Raw genomic sequence first — 26,185 nt, 5'->3', positions numbered from 1 at the left:
TGATTTTTTATTTGCAAATGAATATTTATAGGCACTTGATGTGCCATCAAATTTTTAATAACGTGTTGCTTTAGAGTTTTGGGCATTAAGCTGGAAGTATAAGTGTTCACATAAATTCGCACAGTGGAAAAGGGCTTGACTTTGCACTGCGATCAAATTGGGAGCCTTTTAAAATATTAATTTAAAATAGGTGGCAATTTATTGTTTGGAAAACAAACAAACGACAGTGTATTCAAAATATTGTCAACTAATAAATGGTATTTTCAATCATTGTGCACCTAATTATATTCTCACAGTGCCACAATTTTACGATCAACTGCTTAATAAATCGGGTCAGTTTTACAACTTCTTCGTTTTTCGAAATAACTGGATTAATGTGTTCTAATTAAAACCGGTTAAAATTCACATAAAAGTTGCTGGTCAATGAAAATAAAATTTGTAATTGCAAGGGATTTGACTTTCTGAAAGAATTTATTAAATAATAAAACTCAAGCAGTGGGTTATATGTTAATGGAACTATTGTTCCCAATGCGATGAATGGCTTATTAATAGAACGGATATTATGTTAATGAAAAAACAAAAGTTTGATATGAAACAATGTTTTTAAATATAAATCCACCTCGCGTGGTTTGAGTGCTCGCTTAGCCAGGAGTGTGTATTAGCTAAATGTATTTTGGACAACAACCACTTTGAACTGATATCGATTATTCAGATGTATATTTATCGATAAGCTACCAGCCCTGGCTAACAATGCCTATAATGAATGGTCTCATTCGATATGCAAGATGTTTATAAATATATAAATACAAAAAAATATATATACTTTACAAAATTCCAGCTGTATATTTCGAGTCGGACAATGGGAATGGTATATTCATGTGCATAAACTGATGTATGAAGAAAATTCCCCGAAAACATCGAATGGCAATTCATCGGCTACTATCGAAACCAAAACGCCGATAGTGCCTAGCAACCACCACCACTCCACCCGATACATCGATATCATCGCTAGTGGCTAACCCAGCTCTGAAAGGGAAGCAAGACACCTAAAACCAGCAACAAAATGCGCAGCGCGGAAACACAGGCGGCGTGTTAAATAAAATAATAATATAAAGTCGGTGCAGCTGGCCGTGTGTGGCCGCTGGAAAAACGGGAAAGGCGTTAACACAGTGCTTTTTATTTAGCATTTTCTCCGTTTCGCCCGTGTCTGTGTATGCGTGTGCTGCGTGCGTGAGTGTGAGTGTGTTTTTTTTTCCCTCATTTGGTGTGTGCTTTTTTTTTTGTACACTGCGGAGACGCGCTCTTTTTTGTGGCAGACGGGCGGAAAAGATGAAAACCGCAGAGAGAGCTGCGAAAATTGAAAGGAAAATGTGAAAAGTTTGTTAATTGATCGAGTTCGAAATGAAAGTATAGAAAAAGGAGCAGCGGCGGCGGCAGCAGCAATAACAACAACAACAATAACGAAAAACGGCAAAAAATTTTTTGTTTGCCTCGTATCGCTCTCTCTCACTCTCTCTCTCCCGCTGCGTGTGTGCGTGAGTGTGTGTGTGCGCGTCACATATCGACGTCCCTCTCTTGCCACCGACAACAACAACAAATACGAAACGAAGAAAGGAAAGAAAAAGGGGAATAAAGTGAAACATGTTTTTCTGTGGCAACAGCAACAACAAAAACAACATGAGCGGCAGCTGCAACTATCGGCAACAACAACAGCACCAGTAGCATAAAACATGTGTGGAATAACTACAGCGAAATTAACAAAGCCCAAAGCCTGGAAATAAAGTAACCAAAAGGGAAAACGACGAAAATCAAATGTAAGTAAGCCTTTTTATGCTTCTGTTTTTGCTGTTTGGTTAGGTTGAAAAAAGAGAGAGCAGAAAGAGAGTCGAAACTCAAGCGTCCAGCATTATACAGCGTGCTGTTAGGCGTTAACAGCGTGGCTGTTAGGCGCCCAGCAGGCAAGCCAATTGGACTTGCCGGCATTTTAAAGTCCAATTGGCTTGTGTCCATTAGTTCTGAAATTTGATGTTTTTTCAGTTAAATATGGTATTAGACTATTTATTGGTGATATTTAAATTTAAATTAGTCATTTGACGATCTGGCTTATTATTTTAGACTGCAGTCTCATTAAATTCACATGCATTCCTCCGAAAAGGATATTAAATTCGTTGGATTATACAAGAAAAAGAATATTAGTCCCAGTTGTCTATTCGCTTTATGGATCATCCAGATTTAAAACTCTTATCAAGTTCTAATTACTCTTTACAAACGTGCGCTGAGCAAACCATTTAATTGACTTGATATCTACGATTTATTAAATTGGTTCGGTTGTTTTTGCAACTGCCTAATTAAATATGCTTGAAGTGTTAATTGAGGATTTTAAAATTATAATTCAATTTATACGTTTTCCATGAATTTGCTCTCTTCTATCGCTCTCACTCGTTTTCTCTCGTTCGCTGCGCGCGCCCTCTCTCTCCTTCTCACTCTCTTCCGTTTCGAGTTTCATGAAGCGACGCCAAAATAGCAATAAAAACAACAACGACGCAACAGCGCCGCAAAAGGTGGCAACCCTGCTGCCGTTGCACTTTTTACACCCAACCGCCCACCATTTTTCCGAAAAACGAATACAAAAGGGAAAAGGAGGAAAAATCCAAACAGCTGCCAGCATCGCATTGGCAGCTGTGATTTTCCCTTCGCTTTTCCGCTGGACAACATGGGTTTTCCACTCTATCTATCTCCTCTTCTATTCCGCTTCCACTCTCCGTCTCCTCTTCGCGATCGTGTTTCGTTGCGACTTGGCCTTGCACTCGTTTCCATTGCCTATCCCATTGTTATTGTTTATTTCGCAAGAATTACGACACTGCCTGGCGAATTTGTTGGTAAACAATTGTGTATTGGGGCAGCTACAGTAATCACTCGCTGGGTGGACCCACTTTTGTTTATGGCTATGAAACCATTAATGAAGGCATTTGTACCTGAAAGCTGTTTAATACGATCTTAAAAGTGAGAAATAGATAACAGGAAAAACAGAATGTACAACTTGCAGATAGGTAATATTTAATATTTAAGCACGAAACAAGGTAATACCCTCAAACTCGTAACTGTTATCTAAATATAGCATTTAATTCGCAACGATTATAAAAACAGAATTGTAGATGTAGCAGATATCTCCCATCAATAGAGGGAGCGCATTGGATAGAACGAGTGATCCCCGTACAGGGAAGGTTCTCGATAGCGATCCACCCCCTTCAGCAGCTTTTCCCGCCGCAATCGCTGTTGCTGCCGTCGGCGCTGCCTGTAGAGTTCCAGGAGGGCGTTGCATGTGTTGCTGTCGAGGGCGTGGCCACACCCATCTTGGGGCCTTGGAACGGGAGCCGCCGTGGGCGGGGGCAGCAAAATGCCGGCGGTGACCTTTTGCCTGGCCTCCACGGCGGCGGATGCGGCACGACAGGCCGCCTCCCTCACCTGCTCGTACTCCGACCTGGCTTGCGCCACCTGTCGGGCCAGTCGGTCACCGCGCGCCTTCGCCGCCGCCAGCATTTGGCTCTTCTCCTCGATATCCCCGTTCGACTGCTCCATTAGGCCGTCCAGGTCCGACAAAGTGCCCCTCGTCTGCTCCACCAGGGCCCTGAAATCATACAATACAAATGAAAGCATCAAATCGATAGTTTCTCGTTGGGATTTATACCTGAATGATGCGGCTTGAAGCTCCGCTGCTTTGGCCACCGCACAGGCGGCATCCATGTTTGTCTCACTGACCTCCAGCGAGGAGCTCACCTGCTCCACCACCGCCTCGGCCTCCCGAATCTCCCTGGCGTAGTTGTCCACCATGGCCAGCTTACCCTCGAGCACGGCATCGGCGGCACGGGCGGCGGAGATGGCCTTGTCGGCCAGCTGCATCTTCACCTGCCGCGATGCATCCATGGCGGCCGCCGCCTGTGCATCATTGGCGGCCTTGGCCACCTGGGCGGCATTCTGGGCAATGTGGGTGGCCTTCAGTCGCGACTTGTTCGTGTCGCTTTCACTGGAGTCATAGTTATTCCTATCTCTATTCCTGTCGTTGTCCCGATCCTTGTCTCTGTCTCTGTCCCTGTTCCCATCTCTATCCCTATCCCTATCCCTATCCCCACACCTATTTCTATCCCAATCCCGTTCTCGATCCCCATCCCTATCCCTATCGCGATCTCTATCTTTTTCTCGATCCCGATCCCGATCCTTGTCGCATTTGTCCTTGTTTTCACATCCAGATGGGTAGGACGATCGTGTTGTGCATCCCAGAAGTGGGGGTGGCTCCATTGTGGCCGCCGCACTGTTATCCCCTTCGCAGTTGAGCTCCTCGGGGAATATATCATCGTTGGCGTTGTCCAGATAGCCGTCCAGGTAGGAATTGTATCCGTAGTAGGGCAGGTCGAAGCTCATCGCATGGACACTCAATATGCGGAGGCTAATCAGAAGCACGGTATATGGTGGAAATATATTCATTTTGGATACGGAATTTGAGGGAAGTGACGCAGGCTGCTGCTTTAAGATCTGTTTAAAACTATATATCATATAGATTTTGTTGGGTTTTGTAGTATTTTGGTATATAGTATCAGTTTGATTGATGTTTGAACCCCTTTAGTTTCTTTAACCTATTGGTGCGGAAAGGCACTTGTTTGCCCTTTAACGATTTTTTAATTGAGCAAAATGGTTTCCTCATACTTTTACGTCAGCGGTATTCCCATTTTTCATTTTCCATTTTCCTGGAGGATTAATGGCTGTCAGAACGATGGGTAATTAGCAGCTCTGTTGGCAGCTTTCACACCTTTTTCCCTTCGCCCATTGCATTGCAAATGCGAACCAAGAATATTTCATTAGTGCCAAATTGCGGCGCAATTGCGACACTGACGCAGCCAACTAACTCGCTAAGTAAGTAACTAACTAAGCGACTAACTAGCTGACTGGCTAGCTGGCACGTGTGGCCAGCGGAGAAAGGGGAGAAAGTGAGTGGAGTGGAGTGGGTGGTTTGGGTGGTTTTGGGAAAGGCTGCACTTTATCACAACAAACCAGATGCCAAGCACGTGCTGCCATTTGTTTTGGTTATTATTATTCTTGATTCTAGTCCAGTAATCAGTGCAGCCAAACAAATAAGTGTGCGAAAAACAGAGACCATGAATGCAGTTAATGGGCGGTGGGGAAAACCCGTTGGCGTAAGTAATATTAACAATTGCAGCGATCTGTATATACAGTACAACTTGCTTGATAATTCAATATTTCCCTTTCTCATTTACGAGCTAAACCATTATTGTTATTCATTATTAATGAATAAACGAAACAACTAAATATACTTATATTTATTTGGTGAAAGAATTCAAATGTGTTCTATGCCCTCGCTATACAATTTTCGAAGAGTTTTAAATTAAATTACGCATAAAAGTCAGGAAATATATGCTATCCGCATAATTAATGTCAGACTCATAATGTCAAACTGAAATTCCAGAGATGCAGTGAATAAAAACATTTTTCGGCCCACATATTTATTAAGTGAAATTCATTCCGGCCATTCTGTTCCTTTGTTATATACTACATAGTACATAGTATCGTAATTGTAGTCTTCTCGTTCTTCTTTTTGTTGTTGTTGTTGTTGTTGTTGTTGTTGTTGTTGTTGTTCTTCCTGCATTCATTATCATTGTTGTTGTTGACTGGAGACGGGTGATTGGCGACTGCAGTCTGCCTTCAGTTGTGAAACTGAAATTTTCAATGCCAGTGTCAAAGCTGCGACGTCATCCGTCATCAATGAATGCGCAGTTTTCAATTACCATACAAAACAGCCAGTACGGCTCTACAGTAGCGGAAATGGGGAATGATACCGCCAGGTTGTTTATAGGAAAGTGAGAAAGTATAGAAAGTAGCAGAACGAACTACTGTTTACAAGGCAAGTTGTCGAAAACCCAACAGTATTCCACTCAATTAACAGTCTGCATGGGCGATTCATGTGCCTTATGAGAAAACTAGTTCTCATGTGATCCTAAATACATACATATGTTTATAGAAAACTATGTGGGGGTATCGTTATCAGTGCTATCTACATGTCAAAAAGATTATGTGCAATGATTCTTTGTAAAACAAACCAAATACTCATTTTATGTTCTTTCTGATTTATAGAAAAGTAAATATAATCATTGCCAAAATGATTTATATTTTATTACACCTTGCTCGATACATTTATGCATATTTTATACATGATCTTGAGAGATCACTTAAACAACTTTACGAAAGGTTCTTTTTAAATTGCCGCTTGTTGTCTTTTGTATTTTCGCTTGCCACTTGTTAATGTTTATATTTTTTATTTGCACATTTTTGCGCTATTGCGTATTGAGCAAAAATCAACTTTATTAACTGACCTTGTGTGTGGCCATGTGCCCCAGTGTGTGTGTGTGTGTGTCTGTGTGTTTTTGTAAGCGAGATGGCAACAAAGCTCTGCGACTGCGCCGCTCACTTCACTTCATTTCGGTTCATTTCAGTTCACTACGTTATTTAATTTCAGTTCATTTCTCTTCAGTTTTGGCGAAGGCAAAATCGGTCATTGAACTTTGAACCACGTCGAGCGAAACAAAAAAAAGAAAAATAAATAAGACAGCAAAAAAAAAATAATAAAACAGCAGCAGAAATAAATATAATAATAAACTTAGCCAGCCAGCCAGCGGCATTTACATTCTTCGCTCTTCTCTCCGCTCTTCCTCGCTTTCGATTCTTCTCTATCTACGCACTTGGCCAGTGGGTGCGAGCGGGACGGGGATTGGGCTCAGGGGGTGAGTGCGGAGAAAGAAAGCATAAATTCTTCGCCTTTCTCTGCACAAGCTTCCATTGAAAAAGTGCTTTCAAAAGCGCAAAAACCGTTTTGATGTCGCTGTCGTCCAATTGTAGTTGCTGCCACAGTAGTACTTCGTTAACTGGCTTCAAATGGAAAATGGAATCCAAAGACTTGCATTCTAGTTGATTATGATTTGTACGATTTGTAGGCTACAATAAGAGAGATAGCTAATCTCCACGCAATTGACCTTCAGATTTGAGATAAAACCATATTATTTGAACAGTGCACAGTTGGATTCCAAGTTATGGAAGTCGTGCCGTACTAATTCCTTGCCAAATTCCCTTAGCTCTTCTCGTTCTTGGCTAATCAGCGATACTAATGAATACAGAAGAAGCGGAAAACGCCTACAAGGTATTTTTAGTAGACACCTAGAAAATCTGGAGCACGCACATAGCCAAATAAGTTTGTATATGTACAAATGCGCAGACGTGTGAGTACACGCCGTATTAATAACAAAACGTTTTCTTTCCTTTTTTTTCGGGCGTCGCCACATGTTGCACTAAAATAAAATTGAGTCCAAAAATAAAAATACAGGAAAACAACGCTGTTGCAGAAATATGATTTATTTCAATTATTAGTTTAGTAACAGCATTTAATGTGCACGCAAATTGAATTAAACAAAACGAGCGCAAATGGGAAAAGTCACACGAACGATTTGGGTCACCACATGACGTGCTCATCCCCTCTCCACCACCCACCAGCCCGCTCCTCCTTCTTTATCTTCTTCTTCCCATTCTGCGGTGGGTGGCTGTGGTGGGTGGACAGCGGAGAAAGACGAAAGCGAGAAGAAAGAAGAAAGAGAGCGCGAGCGGCAGGGCGACCACACATACATGTGTACATGTGTATTTCCACCACACGTTCATACATACATATATTGGCGCAGTCCGACAGACAGACAGACAGCCAAGCCAAGCGATTCTGACGTCAAACGGCCGCCGCCGATCATAAAGTTGTATTTTTTATGCCCCCGCTACAGTGGCTACTCGCTAAGTTGGGCTGCTAATAAAGATTTCCGGTAAAACTCATTGGATGTTTTACATTTAAGAAACGATGTCATTTTGATCATTATCTTACGTTGTTGATGTTTTGATATTTATATAAAAAAGCAATGCAAAATTGTATCACACTCTAAAATAAAGTAATCTAAGTGCCAACCAAACTAACAGCGTATCTCTAGTTTTGCATATCTCTTAAATGAAATCGTTGATAACAACTAAAGTTTGTATTGGCGATTGATGCCTGTAGTAGTGGTAGGAATCTTAATGTGGAATTTTTAGTACTTTTCCCAGAAGTTGGGGGAGTAGACTGCGATCCAATTGCGGAGATATTCGTAGACCACCCAGCCGCGGGACAGGGTTGCCAGCTGCAACCAAAAATCAAAAATTAGCTGGCTAACGTTTCTCTCAGTGCGCCTCACTTTTCTACTCGATTGTTTTGTGTGTTTGTGTGGGAGTGCGTGGGTGTGTGTCGTTATTGCAGCTATTTATTGCTGCTTTTTGCCGATTTCGTGTTGGCCCAAAAATAAACGATGAAGCATGCAAAAAACTGGCTGCTGCCGCCCGCGCTAAAAATAAACACAATAGTAAATAAATAACGATCCCCGGACATCGGCGGATGGGGGGACACATTGCAGAAAAGTGTGAAAAGTCAAATGAACATGAACTGATAATGGTAATAATAATGATAATGATAACGCAAAAGCCGTTCGATCGCTGATCATCGATCGTCGATCACAGTTGACAACAACGGGTTAACACTCGTCAGCCACATGATCTGCAAAGATCCGCATCCGCACACTGCGAATCGCTTGCTTACTTATTAGTCACAAAGTGCAGGCAGGAGTGACGCATTTCTTTCTACTTTTTTTTATTTATTTATTTTTTTTTTGTAGTGATTCCGATTCTGATTCACGCCAGGAGAATCATTATCGGGCTGCAGTTTTCCTGCTCTTTGTATCCCGTTCTGTGGATTTTGCTGATTTGGGAACTGGTTTTCTTCTGTTTTGCCGGTAAAATGTGTGAATAATTTCTGCAGAAATGCGAAAAAAAACACAAATACAGTAGCAGTGTAATAACTTGCCCATAAAATATTGTTTTAATTCTGCTAATTTTGTTTTGTTTTTTTTTTAGTTTTCTGCATAGTTTTCTGCTAAATACTTTGACAGAAATATTAATTATAATTATTATTGTACTTTTATAACTTTGCTGTGTAGCCTTTGGCCCTATAATAGTGACCGCAGCTGTACAATTGTGCATTTATTTTGCTGCTATTGTTTATTATCCCTTTTTTGCGCCGCGAGGCAGAACAAGAAATTGAGGGAGGGGTGGCAACCCTGGTCGCCTGCTGGTCAATTCCATTTGCTTGGCAACAAAGTCGCGAAATGCCGACAGAAGAGCAACAACAACAACATCAAAAACAAAGCAACAATAAAAAGTAGCAAACAGCGCACCTCTAAACGCTAATAAACGCCACTTTCACCGCAGCATAGGCAACAACAGCATTTTTCCCTTGTGTGTTTTATTTTGTTTAGCTAATTAAAATATTTGCTCACGTATATCGTGTGTTGTGTGGGGTTAATCGACATTTGTAATTAAAATGCACACCAAATTTTTCGCCTTGACAACAGAGTCGAAAACGAGTAATCGAAATCGAAATCGAACTTGAACAGCTGTCACTCCACGGTGCGTATGTATGTGTGTTTGTGTGCGAGTGCAATGTCAGAGGTGGGAGTGTGTGTATGTATTAGAGGCGGCGCCCCGGCAGAAGAAAAAAAAAACAACAACGAAAAAAGCCAAGCCACACGTTGAACTTGCGCGCTCTCTCGCTCGCACACAGACGCATGCTTTTTGCGTCGCGTGTCGTTCGTTCACCTGCCAAAGAGAGCGAGAGCCGCAAAGAGAAAGAGAGAGAGTTGGAACAGCAAGCTTAATAACATCGCGTTAACAGAGGCAGAGAGAGCGCTAGATTGTTATTATTTATTATTTTTATTTGCGCCGTACGCTTCAAACCTTATCCGACTCCCCAATTCATTCACATATATATTTAACTATAAGTAATTATAATTCAATTAGTTAATTAAACAAACGTCTTCTCTTTTCATTGCAGCAAGCAACAACTCAAACAAAAACAACATCAGTAGCAGTAGCAGCAGCAGCAGCAGCAGTAGCAGTACAGTTTTGTAAACAAAGCGAGGCGACAATTATTTACCATTATCAAATGTAAAAGGAAATACAAAAATAATTAAGTGCTTGTGAAATGTTTATGCAAAATGTTGAGCATAGCCGAAACCAAAAATTACCATAAAACCAAAAGTACACTAACTTGAGAAAATCGATAGATTTTAGCTAAAAAATCGATAAACAGAAGAAAAAAACCTAACGGCAGATCGCAAAAGTTTTTGCTTTCTTCTCAGATTTCCCCGTGCGTCTGTGTGCGTGTGCGTTCGCATTCGCGTGTGTGTGTGTGTTTTGTTTTCATTAGAGCACACACACACGCCCCGTTGTGTGGGAGTGTGTGTAATTGCAATGTTGAACGTTAAATAAACGGAAAGAGAAATAACAATAACAATAGCAGCAGCAGCAGGAGAAACGTGTTTTCGTTTTGTTTGTTTCATAAATGTTTGACAATTACACTGTAAAAAAAAAAGGAAAGTAATTCATAGCAAGCGCAGACAAACGGTAAAGCAAATTCGACAAAAGACTTGAAACTTGTGTTCATAATTTTAAACAAACAACAAAAAGTATTCGACCCATTTAAAAATATATACGAAAAAATATATATTAACCAATACCACATACATAAATCTATATTAACTGGTACTCACGAAAAGAAATTCAAACAAAAATAATAATGCAACAACAACGACACAAACGATAACGAAAAGAATGCAAAATAAACTATTTAATTTATAGAAAACTACAAATCACAAGCAACCAAAATCCGAAACAAAAACACAATTTCAAACTATCCAAATCACATGAACAAATAACGCAACATATTTATACATCTATATAAATATATATAAGCAAGAGTATATGTATGTCAAGTACATATAGCGTAGTACATAGGAGCCAACAAACTAAGTAACGATTCATTAATCAGCGCAAAACCAACAAACATCAGCCCCATGTATAGACTAGAGGATACGAATAGCGGCGGCGTTATGGATAAGAATAAACAGAAACGTAAGTATATCTGCAGATCCTTCTCTAAAAAACACAGGATCAAATCGCTTGTACCGCTTGAAAAACTGCCAAATATTCCATCAACTTTTCCCTATAGTTAGCCAGTTCTTTTTGGTAGAAGTATATCCATCGAATTTATACAGTGCCAGTGTTGTGTATATTTAAGTTAGTTTTCATTGAAATATAGATAGTATTTCGTGGTAATTGAATATTTGTAGAATGAGGGGTATAAATCAAATAAAATGAACCCATTTTGCAAATACCTTTGACATTCCAAGAAAAAAAAAAGGGTGTTAATGATATAGTATTACAGCTGTAACGATAGTGCACTATTTACTTTTCAAATAAATCAGTTAAATTTAACTGATTTCGATTGCAGTGCATGTTCTGCAATACTGCTACGCAAATGGGGCATATCACCGATAATAATAATAAATATAAGGGTTCAGGTGCAATTTTAAATAATGGCCATATTTCGAACCGCTAATTTCGGCTGCCTCACCCCACCGATTCCACTGCTATTGCACCGTGTGTTCATTTCGTGTTCAGGCCAGTAATGCAACAATGTCACTCCATTCATCCAGTAAATAGTGTGTCAACTGTTTGCTTATCACTCAACCGTCACCAACCGTCTGTATTTGCTGCAATCCGTACAGTTTTGAAAAACCCGTAAGTGAGTGCGGGACTTCCCCATTATTTGCCAAATATGTCGAGACTTTAGTATCCGATTAGCCGGCGCCATCTGTTCATAAAGTTGTCAAGTGGAGGGCCACTCCACTCCACCAGTAACTGCAATTGCCGCCGACACCACCTCTTCAACGTCTCTTCGTGAGTCACCTGCTCCGGATGCCATTGCCATCGCCATCGCAATTGCAATCGTCATCGTCAACGTGTAATTATCGATGGAGGTTGTTGGTAGTGGCCCGATCCCCCCATTCCTGGCCCAAGATGCAAGTGGCAAGTGGCAAGTGGCAAGCAAAAGGTGGCGGGGAGCGAACGCAAAATGTCGTCAACTATTTTTATTTTCGCCGAGACGCGACAGACAAACGAACAAGAGAACTTTGGGGCGAAGATCCCACATTGGGTACAGAGGATCGGATTGGATCGGATCAGATGGGAGGGGATGGGATGAGATGGGATCCCTATAAATAGAGGGGCTGGTGGCTACGCTCCTGCGAATTTTTCGAGGGCCCCGAACTCATTAATCATTGAACTCTTTCATCGATTGGCAAGCGTTCAATTCGTTTATAAAAGCAAATAATTTTATAATTGCTTCTGCAAAATGGAAAACACAAATTAGTTTGGCGTGTGGACAGACATTTACATAACTCTAAAGAACACAAGTTTATAATTATTTCGATTTGAATAAGTTTCAAAACAGCTTGGCTTACTTGGCCATTTAGTTTCGAAAGCGATTTCAAATTTCTATGGCTGTCACTTGCAAGTGACGACTCAAGCAGTTATACAGTTTTGTAACGCACTGCATTATGTACACACATTTTTTGCATGGGGTTAATTACATTTTATTTTAATTTCACATTTCGTTAGCTTTGTTTTGATTTCCTTGACTTGACGACGACGCAAATTCCGAAACAAAGAAATGCATACATACCATGTATATTTGTATATCTGCGCGCACGAGACAAGTGCGAGCACTTTCCCACCAACCCACCCACCGTTCCCCCATTTTCCCCACCCTCTTTCACTTCACTACGCTACATGTCATTATTGAAATGCCATTATCTACGAAAAGCGGAACTCCCGCTTTTAAAAAACATTTGTGATAAACAACAAAAAGCCAGCCAGAAAAGTGCTTGTAAAAACAACAATAGGGGAAAACAACTAAGAAAACAGATTTATTCATTTGTGATTAACCAAGTAATTGCAAGTAACTCTTTGATCACTTATGGTCAATACAGGGTTACTGAAAGGCATGAATCATATGCACCTTAATAATTTACCCAACATTGTTTCAATCAATTGAGCTGTTCTAACACTAGAGATGTTCAACTCTGACTTTCATTGACTTCTTTCCCCAAAAGAGCTTCGTGTTCCCCTTCACTCAAATGCAATTGTGCAACACTGAACGAGTGCAGTGTAAACATAACGCATTCCGATGCCAGATCGCCGGGCATCCCCTACTTTTGCTTCATTATCATTACCACGCCGAGATCGTGATCGTGATGATCGTTGCAATCTCGCTATCGCCGCTCTGTTCGTTCGTGCGATCGGCAAAAGTGCAGCAAAAAAGTGCAAAAAAACTGAGTGAAATGAAAGAGCAGCCAGAAAACACGGTTGTTCCGTATAAATAAAACAGACGACAAAAACGACGAGTGGCAATCTTTGGGGACAGAACTGGGGGAACAAAAACTGAGGCAGTTCGCGCTGAATTTTCACGCGACGCAGATCGCGCTTCGCCAAGCCATTCAAATGGATCTTAAATTACTTAAATAAACTACATAAAAACGGGGAAAACCTAAACAAAATAAGCATATATTTTTGATTGAAAAAAGCAAGCGGATAGTGCGAGTGACAGTGCAAGTGCGAGTGCGAGTTATGTCGACGGCTCTAGTTTATTGGCAGTCAATGAATGGCGGCGATCCGGTTGACAAGGCCATCACGGATTGGGCGCCATTTGTGGTTGGTGCAGCATCTGGTGGCAGTTTCAGTAGCAGCACCATCACCAGCAGCAGCTTGAACCACCATCCACACAACGGCCACCACAATCACCATCATCCGCCTCATTACATCAATTATTTGGCGCAAATTGGCTGCCAGCATCGTGTCAGAAATTGGCCAACAAATGGCAATCAGGAGGCGGATGACGACGACGACGATGGCCATCAGATCATCTCTAAATGCTTACCCAAAAGTGCCTGGAACACGGTGCCGGTGGATGGGGATCGGGATAGAGATCGGGTCGATGGCAATCTGCTTGGGGTTCAGGGACCAACATCATACCCATCGAGGAGGGAGGCGGAACGAACACTCCCTTATAATAGTAAGCTTATTGGATAAACAGAGGATGTTAGTTGGTGGTTGCTGAGTGCCAGTTCATTTAATTTCTTTCTTATTTGCCTTTGAAATATCATTTGAAATAAATTAAGCCATTAAGAAAATATACCCAGTATATTAGTTCAGTTCAGTTAGAGTGGAACTGAAGTGAAGCATTTATTTGTATATATACGGATTGATAGAATAGAATAGAATCATGTTTTATATCCCTTGTAAGAGGGATATCAATAGATCAACCTGATCTTATGTCTTAAAATCTCCGCTCTGATTGCATTTCTCTTGCCATCTGCTTTTGGAAATTTTGAGCTGTTAGAATATCAAATATCTCGGTTTTTTATTGAAACCCCAGCTGCTGCCTCTTACAGGTTTTCCCCCCTAAACCCCCCACAGCCCCTGCACGATTTTAGTTGCTGTTTTTTTCTCTTGTTTATAACGTTGGGTCTATTTTTGTTGCACAAGCCACCAGCCAGCAAGCGAAGAGCAAAACAAAAAGAGTGAGCATGTGAAATGGTCATAGGAACTTGGGAAATAGAATCTACAAACGGCAGAATTATGTATCTGTGCCTGCATATTGTGTAATAATTTCGTTTTAGTTCCGTCTGGTTCTAAAATTAAGGTGGATCTTCTTTTTACCATTTCTGACTGCCAATGCACAGGAAAAAAAATGATAGAAAAAGTTCAGAAAACAAATGAAATGATTCAATTAGTTTTTTACAAGGCAGCATCATGGGTTTACCAACTTTAGCTTAGTTGTATACCAATTCAGGTTGGATTTTTAAATACTTAACTACTAATTTTAGGAGGAATTGCATCTTAAGTTAAAAAAAAGAACGGATGACTCCGGGCTATATCACATCTTAAATGGGAATTGGCAGTGTTTTCCCTGCTGTTGTTTTTTTTTTTATTTTTTTCGGTGTGTGCATACTTGCCGCCCTTCCCGTTGCTTTTATTATCGTTTTGGCAACTCTCGACGCTGACGTAGTCAGGTGTGCGAGAAAACAGGTGCATTTCGCAGAGGAGCGGTGTCCGAGCGATCCGGTCAATGAACCAGCACAAACACGACGGCGCACACCAAAGGCAAAGGCAGCAGGCAGATGCAGCTAAATAATTATATACACATTTATTTTGTATAATTTCCGCCGATATCTGATACCATCTCTGATCACTCTCTTACTCTCTCTCTCTCTCTTTCTCTCTGTCTCTTTTGCTCTAGTGTCCGCTTATGGGTCCAGCGGGGGCAGCGTCGCCGTCGACGCCGCGCAGGGCAGCGGAAGTGGGGGCGGAAGACAGCGCCACGCCCCCCTCTACGGGCGATTCGTCGACGCAGAGGATCTGCCTGCCACGCACCGGGATGTCATGCACCATGTGAGTACTGTTTAACCCTTTTCTTTAATCTAAAACATGCATTCAAATGAAAAGAACCTGATAATCGTAGAAATTGTAGGGAGAACAACCTGTACCTTAAGAAAAGAGAATAGTATTCAAGAAAGTAGATAAACTAGATGTTAAGAAATATCCCAAAAGTACTTTGAGCGCACCGTGTAAAAGTTAGGGTCACTTTGGTGAATGTTTTCCCATGCTCCACTTAAATAAAAAGTTGCAATTAGAAAGGTTTATGGAGCATTTGCGAAAGACTCGCCCTCAGAAGAACAATGAAAGGTACTTTTCAGGACTGGTTTTGCCATTCACAATTACCTACGGCCATTAAGACTACGTATTTATGTTTATTACACAGTTTTGCAACCGCGTTTAAAATGTTGTTTTTAGAAGTTTAGAGATTGTTTTCAAATAGTAAATGACTGGTATTTATGATTTGCACGGTTCGGGTTACAGGGCTTTGGGTTACTTAGCTGACCATCACTGTACTTCTTGTTACCCATTTACCAGCAGCTTGAGTATTAATCTTTCAATTCATCTCATCCCACAGCATTCTAGTCCCTCGTCTTCGTCGGAAGTGCGCGCCATGCAGGCCCGGATTCCCAACCACTTTCGGGAGCCCGCCTCGGGACCTTTGCGCAAGCTGAGTGTCGATCTGATAAAGACCTACAAGCACATCAACGAGGTGAGTCTGGACCACAACTGGCGAATGTTAATCTACCACTACAACATCACACTATTAGGATCCATAAGGATATTTGATCATAAAATCCAGTGTTTATCGAGATTTGTCCTTATGATTTTTGTTTCTATTTCTATCAGCATTTTGTTGTAGTTCTATTGAGTAATTTGTATGGCATCATTAAGCATACAGTTTTGCAAGATTCCATGTCATTTGATATTCATCTATACTGATTGAGTCCATGAACCTAATGAGCTTACAAATCAAACTGTTGGTGTTCTTGTTTTCTGCAAAACTGCGAAGGAACCTTGGCATCCAAACCGAATTCTTTCTTCTTTTTATTTACGCTCATATGACGATCGGAATTTTTGTCGGGGGCTTTTCTCGTCTTGTGGCTTTTTTTTTTTTTTTTTTTTGGCTGTCTGACTATCTGCTGACAGCGGATATTTGTGGCGTTGAGCTGGGCTAAAGATACGTTTGTCCTTGACCCGCTCGTGGGGTCAATTCCCCTCAGCACCACCACCGCCCCCACAGCCGCCCATTTGCAGTTGGCTTCGATTGACGTCGTCTGCCGCCTCGGTTGACAACAGCCGAAAAAATAAAAGGAGCATAAATGCTACACGCAACTGTCTCGGTTCTCCTGCCAAGTTCCCAAATTTCTCAACAAGAACGTCCCCCCGAATAACTAATACTTGTTTCTTTTGATGGCCTCTCATGGAAACTGTCAAATGACGCTATGACAGAATGCCGCCGACCTAAATCGGTGATTATGCGCCTTTTGTGGGTGGGGCGATTGTCGCATGTCTCATAAAAATGTTAATATTTCACGCAGTTTGAGTTCATACGAGTTGCACGCAACTTTTCCCCAAAAACCCTGAACTTTCTGACTAAATCGGTTGAGAATAGATATACATTAGGAAATCTGTACTACATATTTAAGTAGGTATTAAAACTTCTTCGAAACGTTTCTTATTGTCTTTATCAAAAAGCCTACTTAACTGTAATCAATTTGGAGGGACCTTAAGACATGCATCTAGAAAATCTTGCTTATTTATATCGAAAGTCAAACATATTGATGTTGGTCAATTAAAGTTCTGCAGTTGACCGATTTGACAGCTAGCGATGTTGCAAGTATTCGAAGTATTGCAAGTATTTGACAGGTGCTCTCGAGCAGTTGGAGTGCTTTTGACAGAAGCTACAGTTACATTTGCATTTGGCAGTTTGGGCTGTTGGATATGCCGTAATATTGCAAATGCCTTTTCGCTGCCGTTTTGTATGCTACAGTTTTCGATTTCCAGAGAGTGGGGCTCTCTTTCTCTGTCTCTGTCTCTTGTTTCCTCTCGCAACGTGGCGCTATCTCACTCCCACCACCGCCAACTTGCCGCGTTAGCAACAACTTTTTTCACTAAGCTGAAGCCTTTTTTCCCCCGTTAAAGAGAAATTGTGGTGGGGAAAAAGAGACTGCGAGAGAGAGTGTGGAAAAATGGGGAGAGGATTTTCTCTTTTTTTTTATGCTCGGCGTCGCCCTCTTTTGGCATTTTTTTATTTGCCGGTCCTGGCTCTCATTTTCGCGATTTCCCCATCTTCCCACTTTGTGTTTACATTTGTCGTTGGTGAAGTGGAAGTAACGGGATTACTTGCAACTAGCCAATAGAATCCAATTATCTTTACTTCTTTACTTATTTTTGAAAATTTTGTATGTTTAAAATTGATCTCTTTGGTGCATACAAAAATTAAAAAATTGTATTTAAATATATTAAATTATTAGTTTATGAAATATATAATAATATTAATTTACTTAATTGCAGGTTTACTATGCGAAAAAGAAACGTCGTGCCCAGCAGACGCAAGGAGACGACGACTCATCTAACAAAAAGGAGCGAAAACTTTATAACGACGGCTACGACGACGATAATCACGATTATATAATCAAGAATGGCGAAAAGTTTTTGGATCGCTACGAGATCGACTCTCTGATCGGTAAGTGGAAATCAAATATATCTAAATTTTGTTCATTTATTTACTAAATATGCTTCCCAAATCTCCGCAGGCAAAGGCAGCTTTGGCCAGGTGGTGAAGGCTTATGACCACGAGGAGCAGTGCCACGTGGCGATCAAGATAATTAAGAATAAGAAACCGTTCCTAAACCAGGCACAGATCGAGGTCAAGTTGCTCGAGATGATGAACCGGGCGGATGCCGAAAACAAATACTACATCGGTATGTAAATCTATATATGTACATACATATATACCAATATCAATTTATACACCGTATTTAATCTATTTAAAACAATTCGATCCGCAGTTAAGCTCAAGCGGCACTTCATGTGGCGCAACCACCTGTGCCTGGTGTTCGAGCTGCTCTCATACAACCTGTACGACCTGCTGCGGAACACCAACTTCCGGGGCGTTTCGCTGAACCTCACGCGCAAGTTCGCCCAGCAGCTGTGCACCGCACTGCTCTTCCTCAGCACCCCCGAACTGAACATAATTCACTGTGATTTGAAGCCCGAGAACATCCTGCTGTGCAACCCGAAGCGCTCGGCGATCAAGATCGTTGACTTTGGCAGCTCCTGCCAGTTGGGACAGCGGGTAAATGTTGGAGTAGAGTCCTTAATATCTGCACTAGAAATTAAACAATGTACTCCTTGTATACCCACAGATCTACCACTACATCCAGTCGCGCTTCTACCGCTCGCCGGAGGTGCTGCTTGGCATCCAGTATGACCTGGCCATCGATATGTGGTCACTGGGCTGCATCTTGGTCGAGATGCACACTGGCGAGCCGCTATTCTCCGGCTGCAACGAGGTGGACCAGATGAACAAGATCGTTGAGGTGCTGGGCATGCCGCCCAAGTATCTGCTCGACCAGGCGCACAAGACCCGCAAGTTCTTCGACAAGATCGTGGCCGATGGCTCCTATGTGCTGAAGAAGAATCAGAACGGTAGGAAGTACAAGCCACCAGGATCCCGCAAGCTTCACGACATCCTCGGAGTGGAAACAGGCGGCCCAGGGGGCAGGCGTCTCGATGAGCCAGGCCACTCCGTCTCGGACTATCTGAAGTTCAAGGATCTGATACTGCGCATGCTCGACTTTGACCCCAAGACACGGGTCACGCCCTACTATGCCCTGCAGCACAACTTCTTCAAGCGCACGGCAGACGAGGCAACCAACACGAGCGGCGCGGGCGCCACAGCGAACGCAGGAGCCGGTGGCTCCGGATCTAGCGGAGCTGGAGGCTCCAGTGGCGGAGGCGGCGGCCTAGGAACGAGCAATAGCAGTAGCGGTGCGGTCTCCTCATCCAGTGCAGCAGCTCCTACGGCGGCGACAGCAGCTGCCACTGCCGCAGGATCCTCCGGTTCGGGTTCAAGTGTCGGCGGAGGATCCTCCGCAGCGCAGCAACAGCAGGCGATGCCGTTGCCCTTGCCGCTTCCTTTGCCACTGCCGTTGCCACCACTCGCGGGTCCAGGCGGTGCGTCAGATGGCCAATGTCACGGTGAGTAGTAGTTGAACCCACTTAGAAACAATCCCCCAAAGCTTGGTTACTGGTTCGATTTTATGGCATACAAATAGGGAGGAGGTTATTGATAAAGTCTGTGCTCAGAGTTTGGCATCAATGAAAATCCTTTATAGAATATTTAATACAAACAAATTGTTTCCTTCAGGAACATTAAAATATGATTTCCAATGTTGTTTCATCAACTAACCATTGATATTAATACTTTTCCATGCATAAAAAAGACAAATTTCTATTCTCTAAATTGTATAACTGAAATACTTCTTAATCTACTTGACATATACGTTTTAAGATAAAGATGTTGATGCCATGTTCTATTGCCGCAGAATACATTGAAACCCCAAAAGCCCTGGCCTTTAAAAATCGATACCATTGAGTTTTGTAGCTCCTGTCCCATAGAATTTTGCGTTTGTTGATTATGAATTTAATTTTTTGCGAGCTGCTTTGAGCAATAGCTCCGTGTTATGTGTTGTAGTTCGTAGCGAGTGGGTACTGTGTTTATGCGGACGCCTGGTGGCAAACGCAGAATCGCAGTCTTCAGTTGCTGAATTTCGTGTGTGTTTTGTGTGTGTGTGTATAATTTAGTTTTTAGCTGTGGACAAATTTGTACTTAAATATATATTGTTTGTATTAGGCAATTATGATTTCTATTCGCTACTTGATGATTACCATTTTGTTGCACTAGTCACCCTTAGCTATAAGAAGTGTTTCGTTTTATCTTTAGTTCGGCGCATAGTGCGAATTTAATTAGTTGTACGAAACTAAAGTTTGTGATAAGTAGCAAGCAAGAATGCAAGCAATGATTGTGGTCCCTCATATAAAGATAAATTCCTTTCTTTTTCTATTCGAACACCTCGATCTCGATCTCTCGAATACAAATATGTGTCAAATAAAACCCATGCAAATTCAAATGATGCCAGCAGACGATCGCCGATGACCGGCAACAAGCGCAGCCACATCTGCAGCAGCAACATCGACTGCGGCGGCAAACTCGAGGATGACACATCAGTAACCAGGGACATGCAGCACGCAGCATGCAACTGTGCAACTGTGCTACTATGCAACGTGCAACTTTAGGAGCTGCTGCAACATGGTCATGTTATCCATTATCTAATAGCTTTGTAAATATTCATGTATTTTTTTCACATAAGAACACACACACACTCTGTCTATCTCTTTCCACGCCTTTGTATCTCTCTCTTTCCCAAACGCCACCAAAAAACAAGAAGTGCATTTGTTTTTTTTTTCCTATCAGAAGTAATGTGGCGCCTTCACAACTGATTCCAATAAACCGAGAATTTTTTTTTTAGAACTTAATATGTAATTTGTATCATGCTCACGCATTTTAAGCGCTCGGATGAAAAACAATCGTGTGTTAAGTGTTTAACGTTTTTTTTGTCAACTTAATACCGCAAAAATGTCTAAAGAGTAATTACCTAAGTCTAAGCATTTAGTGTCATAGAACTGTACGAAGAGTTGGCGAATACATAAGAATAATAATAAGAGGAATCCTTAACGACTTTCTTAATGACTGCCATACATATATACATACATTTAATATACATACATATATGCATAAGTACAGGTATATACAAGTTAAACGACACTGAGAAAAACAGCGAACGGCAGGGTTTCTCGTTGCAAATTATAATTTCTTTAAAAAAAAATCAGATTTCAAATCTCGAGTGCTTGTTAGCATTTTTGACAATACCTACATTTGTTTGTAACTTTTGAAATCATCTGTACAGATGGTAAAGGTTTCAGTTTTACTAAGCTTTTCTTACTTAAAAAAGAAAACACTCGACAATTTTTAAAATAATTTGAACTGTTTATTTCGCTTTCACTCAGCACCATTTAAGTAACAGTATGTTTTAAAAAAATAAAATAATAGAAAGAAACGCTAATCATCACTGATGATGACCAAAATTCGAAGTTTCTGTAGTCGAGATAGGCAACCCTGCTGTTCAATCTTCGTAAATATTTAAGCGCGAAAAACGAAAATTTGAAAAAGCGATAATGGATCTCAGTGAAATATGCGAAATACGAAACACAAATCATAGTTTGTAAAAAGTATAAATCCAAAACGAAAATCGTAGACATGTAAAAACGAAACAAATTTCACAAGCAAAAAAGTGGTAAGGAAAAGAATCTGTTTAGTAACCAAAGTACATACACAAAAGTCAAGTAATGAGAACTTAATGGAAAACCCCAGTTTGTAATATAGACATATATAGTTTTTTTTTTATCCCCAAATTATACCCGTTACTCGTGGAATAAAAGGGTATACTAAAATTCGTTGAAAAGTATGTATGTAAAGGGAAGAGTTTCCGGCCCTATACAGCATATATACTCTTAATCAGGACCACCATCCGAATCGATCTGGCCGTGTTTGTCTGTCCGTACGTCTGTCCGTATAAACGCCTTGATCTCGGGTGCTATAAAAGCTGGAAAGTTAGAAAGCAAGAATTATGCCTAATCATTCATTTTCCAGAGACATGGACACTACTGTTTCCAAATGTCACGCCCACGCCCAATTTCTACCGATATCTTAGAAACAAGCACTTCCACTAGCTGGGTAACGGGTATCTAATAGTCGGGAAACTCGACTGCAGCGTTCTCTCTTGTTTTAAACCTTTAATTGCCGTCGGATAATGTGTGGTAAAAGCAAATAATAATAGTTTTCTTTTCAATTCTTTCAAAGGAATATACGTTTTTATAAATTATGCCATCATAAATATAGATAATCTAACGAAATTGAACCCTGATTTAAACTTTAAGTGAATGCGGAAATTACTCGATCGAACGTACATAAATTAGTACTCTCCAAATAGCATAACGCATTATATTTGCTTTTACGACCCTTTTTGTGTGTGGTAAAACACTTCTTGGCATTAAAGGGATAACGTAACTGTGGCTTTCTCGCTCTCTTTCTCAAACTTTTGGGAATTACAGGTATTTCGTGTGACGAAACCTTAGCGAAGAAGGAGAGCGAGTGAGCAAGCGATAGCCGCTTTCTTTTGTGATAAAAACCGCAAAAAATAATTAACCCTATGAAGCCCCAACATTGCCGCAATCTTTAAAACGTTCGGGCCTTGTTACAAATAAAAAAAAAAAATAAAAAACAGGCAAAAATGTTAAGCAACAAAGCTAATAGATACAAAAACACAATCTCAGAAATAAAACAGCGGTTAATATTTAAATATATGCATAACAGTTTTAATTGGATCGATTGATAAGCGATAACCGATATAGAAAGGGCGATAAATATCGATGAGCGTCAAATATGCGAAATACGAGTTGAAAACCAAACACAAATCATAGTTTGTAAAAATATAGGCATGTAAAAATAGCAGAAAAAAAATTGGTAAATGAATAAATGAATGCGTTTTGTAAACCACAAGAAGTGAATAAGAAAGGAAATGAAACCGTATAGCAAGCATAACAAATTAAATCATTACGTACTAAAGAGAAGAACTTTAGCATTTAATAAATTAACATACATACATCTATATATAACACTTACGAGTAATTATGCGGAAAAACTCAATTAATTTTATTATACACAGACGAAAACGCAGACAGACAAACGGATACGAAATACATATAAAAGTAAAAAGTAAATATTTATTAAAACTAGAGGTTAGCCCCGAATAAAATGATCCCATGATCTATGAATTTAACAGCAACCAGAGAGACACTTAACGAAACTTGTGTAAAATACTAAAACCCGAGAAGCGAGTGTTATAGGTCGAGTAAGTTTAAAAGTCACCATACATACACACACATACATACACCCAGCAACACACTTAGGAGACGGCGAAGTATGCAATAAGAGCGATAACTTGATAACTTGAAAGATAACGATAACCAATTGTTATTTGGGCAGAGTTGCATTTTGGATAGAAAGCGGAAATGAAAGCAAAAAGAAAGTGCAATAGCGGTAAAGAGAGCCGAAAAATCGGGGAGACCATAATGCATTTTTTTTACGAAACAGTATTGCAATGATATGAAAAATATGAAATTCGAATTCAAACCAAATTATTAAAAAGAAAAAAAAAAAGAAAACACAAAAAGCACTCACACATACACAGAAAACCGACAGACCGACACACATATGTATAAACATGCAACATGTGTGGCATTTATATAATATAAACATACAACAGCTGATGGTTTAAGTTGAATAAGTACGAGATAATTTATTAACGATTAATGAGACCGAAATGAAAACTTTACCAAAACCAAACCAGAAAAGGAATTCATACAAAAAACTAAACCAAACCAAAGCAAAAGATAAAAATTACAAAAAAAGTGAAAAAAAAAATCTTCAATAAAAACTTATGATATAATCAACAAAAAAGAGCGTGGGGTAGAAATGTTCAATGCTTGCGGGGCTCAAAGGATAACTTAAATCCTTGGAAAATACTATGGTTTTCTTTGTTAGAATTGTTGTATGAGCTTTAATTATTAAATTAATTAAAATATTGTAACAAATATCGGAAATTTTCGAGTTGAATGACCAAAGTGCTTAGTATTCTCCGAGGATAGCTAAGTTGTCCATGGGTTTTTCTAAGAAAGGACTGTGAATATGAAACCTATCTAAAACCAAACATCTATTTCTATTGCAGGCCTGCTTATGCATGCGGCGGCGGCCAACGCGATGAACAACTTCTCCGCTCTGAGCCTGCAGCCCACCGCCCATCCGCCGCCATCGCTGGTCAATAGCCACCATAGCACCAACAGCCTGGGCAGCATGAATCATATCAGTCCCGGCAGCAGCAGCTGCAACAACAACATCGGCAGCAGCAGCAGCAACAACACACGCCACAGTCGTCTGTACGGCAGCAACATGGTCAACATGGTGGGTCACCACAACAGCAGCAGCAACAGCGGCAGCAGCAGCAGCAGCAGCAACAACCACAACAGCATCAGCTATCCGCACGCCATGGAATGTGATCCGCCGCAGATGCCGCAAATGCCGCCACCGCCGCCAAACGGACATGGCAGGATGCGGGTGCCGGCGATAATGCAGCTGCAACCGAACAGCTTTGCGCCCAGTTCGGTGCCCTATTACGGCAACATGTCCTCGTCGTCGGTGGCTGCGGCGGCGGCAGCAGCTGCTGCTGCCTCGCACCTAATGATGACCGATTCGAGTGTGATTAGCGCCTCGGCGGCGGGCGGTGGACAGGGCGGCGGCAATCCCGGCCAGAATCCGGTTCCGCCGTCAGCTGCCGCCTTTCTCTTCCCATCTCAGCCCGCCGGAACGCTCTATGGAACGTCGCTCGGCTCGCTGAGCGACCTGCCACTGCCGCTGCCTATGCCACTGCCCATGTCCGTGCCCCTGCAACTACCGCCCTCGTCGTCAACCGTCTCCGCAGGTTCAGCAGCAGTTGGATCTGGAGGAGTGGGTGTGGGTGCGGGTATGGGAGTCGGCGTGGTTGGTCAGAGGCGGCACATCAGCGGACCCTCCGCACAGGTGGGCATCTCTCAAAGTGTCGGCAGTGGCAGCAGCTCGGCCACCGGAGCCAGCAGCAGCGACGCCTCCTCGTCGTCGCCCATGGTGGGCGTTTGTGTTCAACAGAATCCTGTAGTTATACATTAGCATAAACTGGAAGAAAGCGACGAACGTTAGATGCCCGCTTAAAATACTACTTTTCACGCCCTTTGCCGCTCTCTGCTGCTATTTATTGCACCGCCACCAACATCTCCACCTCCACCACCCGCCCTTCAACCAATGAACCACAAAATCACCAACGCAGCAGCACCATAGGTGGTCGAGAATCGGGAGTCTTATCGAGCACTTGAAATTCTACAACGTACGTGGGGTATTCTTTGCAGAAGGGTACGCGTTTATAAGGTCCAGCTCTTAAATTAATTGCGAACATATTTGTTTCTACACTTTTTTCCAAGTGTACATACTTTGTACGATGTACACGACGATTTAGACGAATAATTCTTTCTGTTATTTGTTGAAGCAATTTGCTGTTTTATGTAAACAAGTTTAAAGTATATCATTCTAGGAGCCTAAACCTTTTAATTTGCAATAATAATGTAACTCCGATTGGATAAATAGCGAAGACCCTTTGCTTGCCAAATTAAAACTGTTTTGTTTAAGGGGTAAGCTGAAAGTAGGCACGTAATAGCCAACTTTGAGCTCTTCCTGTAGACGAGATGAGGTTTTTGGATCTTTGTGAGACAAGAGGCCTGATTGAGACCACTGCACCACAGACACATGCCCAAAATAAAAATACATTAACATTAACTAGCTGAAATTGACCCTCATTTCCCACGAAACACACGAAAAACTCACTCACCTGCGGTTCTTACTGATTAGTCACTTCGAGCTCTCACCGCCGCGCCCACAGCACCGGCCACGCCCCCATTCGCCCGGGATTTAGGCAGGAATGCCGTGTGGGCGACTTGAAGGATTTGGCAGAGTTTATTTTTTTTACATGCTAGAACCTATTTTTTTTTTGGTCTAATTATAATGTTTAACTTTATGTTGTAACCGTAACGACATAATTTTACTTTATATAAACGAATCAAAATTAAACTT

The 26,185-nt window shown here is 41.4% G+C and overlaps 2 protein-coding genes across 4 annotated transcripts; one reads left to right on the top strand and one right to left on the bottom strand.

Annotated features, from left to right (window-relative positions):
- Positions 1-999: 999 nt before the first annotated feature.
- On the top strand, positions 1,000-26,170 carry LOC120455021 (serine/threonine-protein kinase minibrain). Of its 3 annotated transcripts, XM_039640850.1 has the most exons (9): positions 1,000-1,814; positions 9,959-11,037; positions 15,266-15,417; positions 15,980-16,114; positions 17,920-18,091; positions 18,162-18,329; positions 18,417-18,703; positions 18,774-19,608; positions 24,258-26,170. In XM_039640850.1, exons 2-9 carry the CDS (start codon positions 10,980-10,982, stop codon positions 25,229-25,231), a joined length of 2,781 nt encoding a protein of 926 aa, XP_039496784.1. In that variant the 5' UTR covers positions 1,000-1,814; positions 9,959-10,979; the 3' UTR covers positions 25,232-26,170. The 3 variants fall into 3 exon arrangements, with proteins under 3 accessions (XP_039496784.1, XP_039496783.1, XP_039496785.1); XM_039640849.2 differs by lacking the exons at positions 1,000-1,814; positions 9,959-11,037 and adding an exon at positions 13,466-14,038; XM_039640851.2 differs by lacking the exons at positions 1,000-1,814; positions 9,959-11,037; positions 24,258-26,170 and adding exons at positions 13,481-14,038; positions 20,553-23,023.
- LOC120455024 (RNA-binding protein 25) lies at positions 3,105-4,633 on the bottom strand. Its single transcript, XM_039640855.2, has 2 exons — positions 3,689-4,633; positions 3,105-3,628 (listed from the first exon to the last, which is right to left on the bottom strand). Exons 1-2 carry the CDS (start codon positions 4,549-4,551, stop codon positions 3,175-3,177), a joined length of 1,317 nt encoding a protein of 438 aa, XP_039496789.1. The 5' UTR covers positions 4,552-4,633; the 3' UTR covers positions 3,105-3,174.
- Positions 26,171-26,185: the final 15 nt, after the last annotated feature.

This window comes from Drosophila santomea, chromosome X, assembly GCF_016746245.2.
Source record: "Drosophila santomea strain STO CAGO 1482 chromosome X, Prin_Dsan_1.1, whole genome shotgun sequence".
Taxonomy (NCBI): domain Eukaryota; kingdom Metazoa; phylum Arthropoda; class Insecta; order Diptera; family Drosophilidae; genus Drosophila; species Drosophila santomea.
This window is presented reverse-complemented; position numbering and strand designations above follow the sequence as displayed.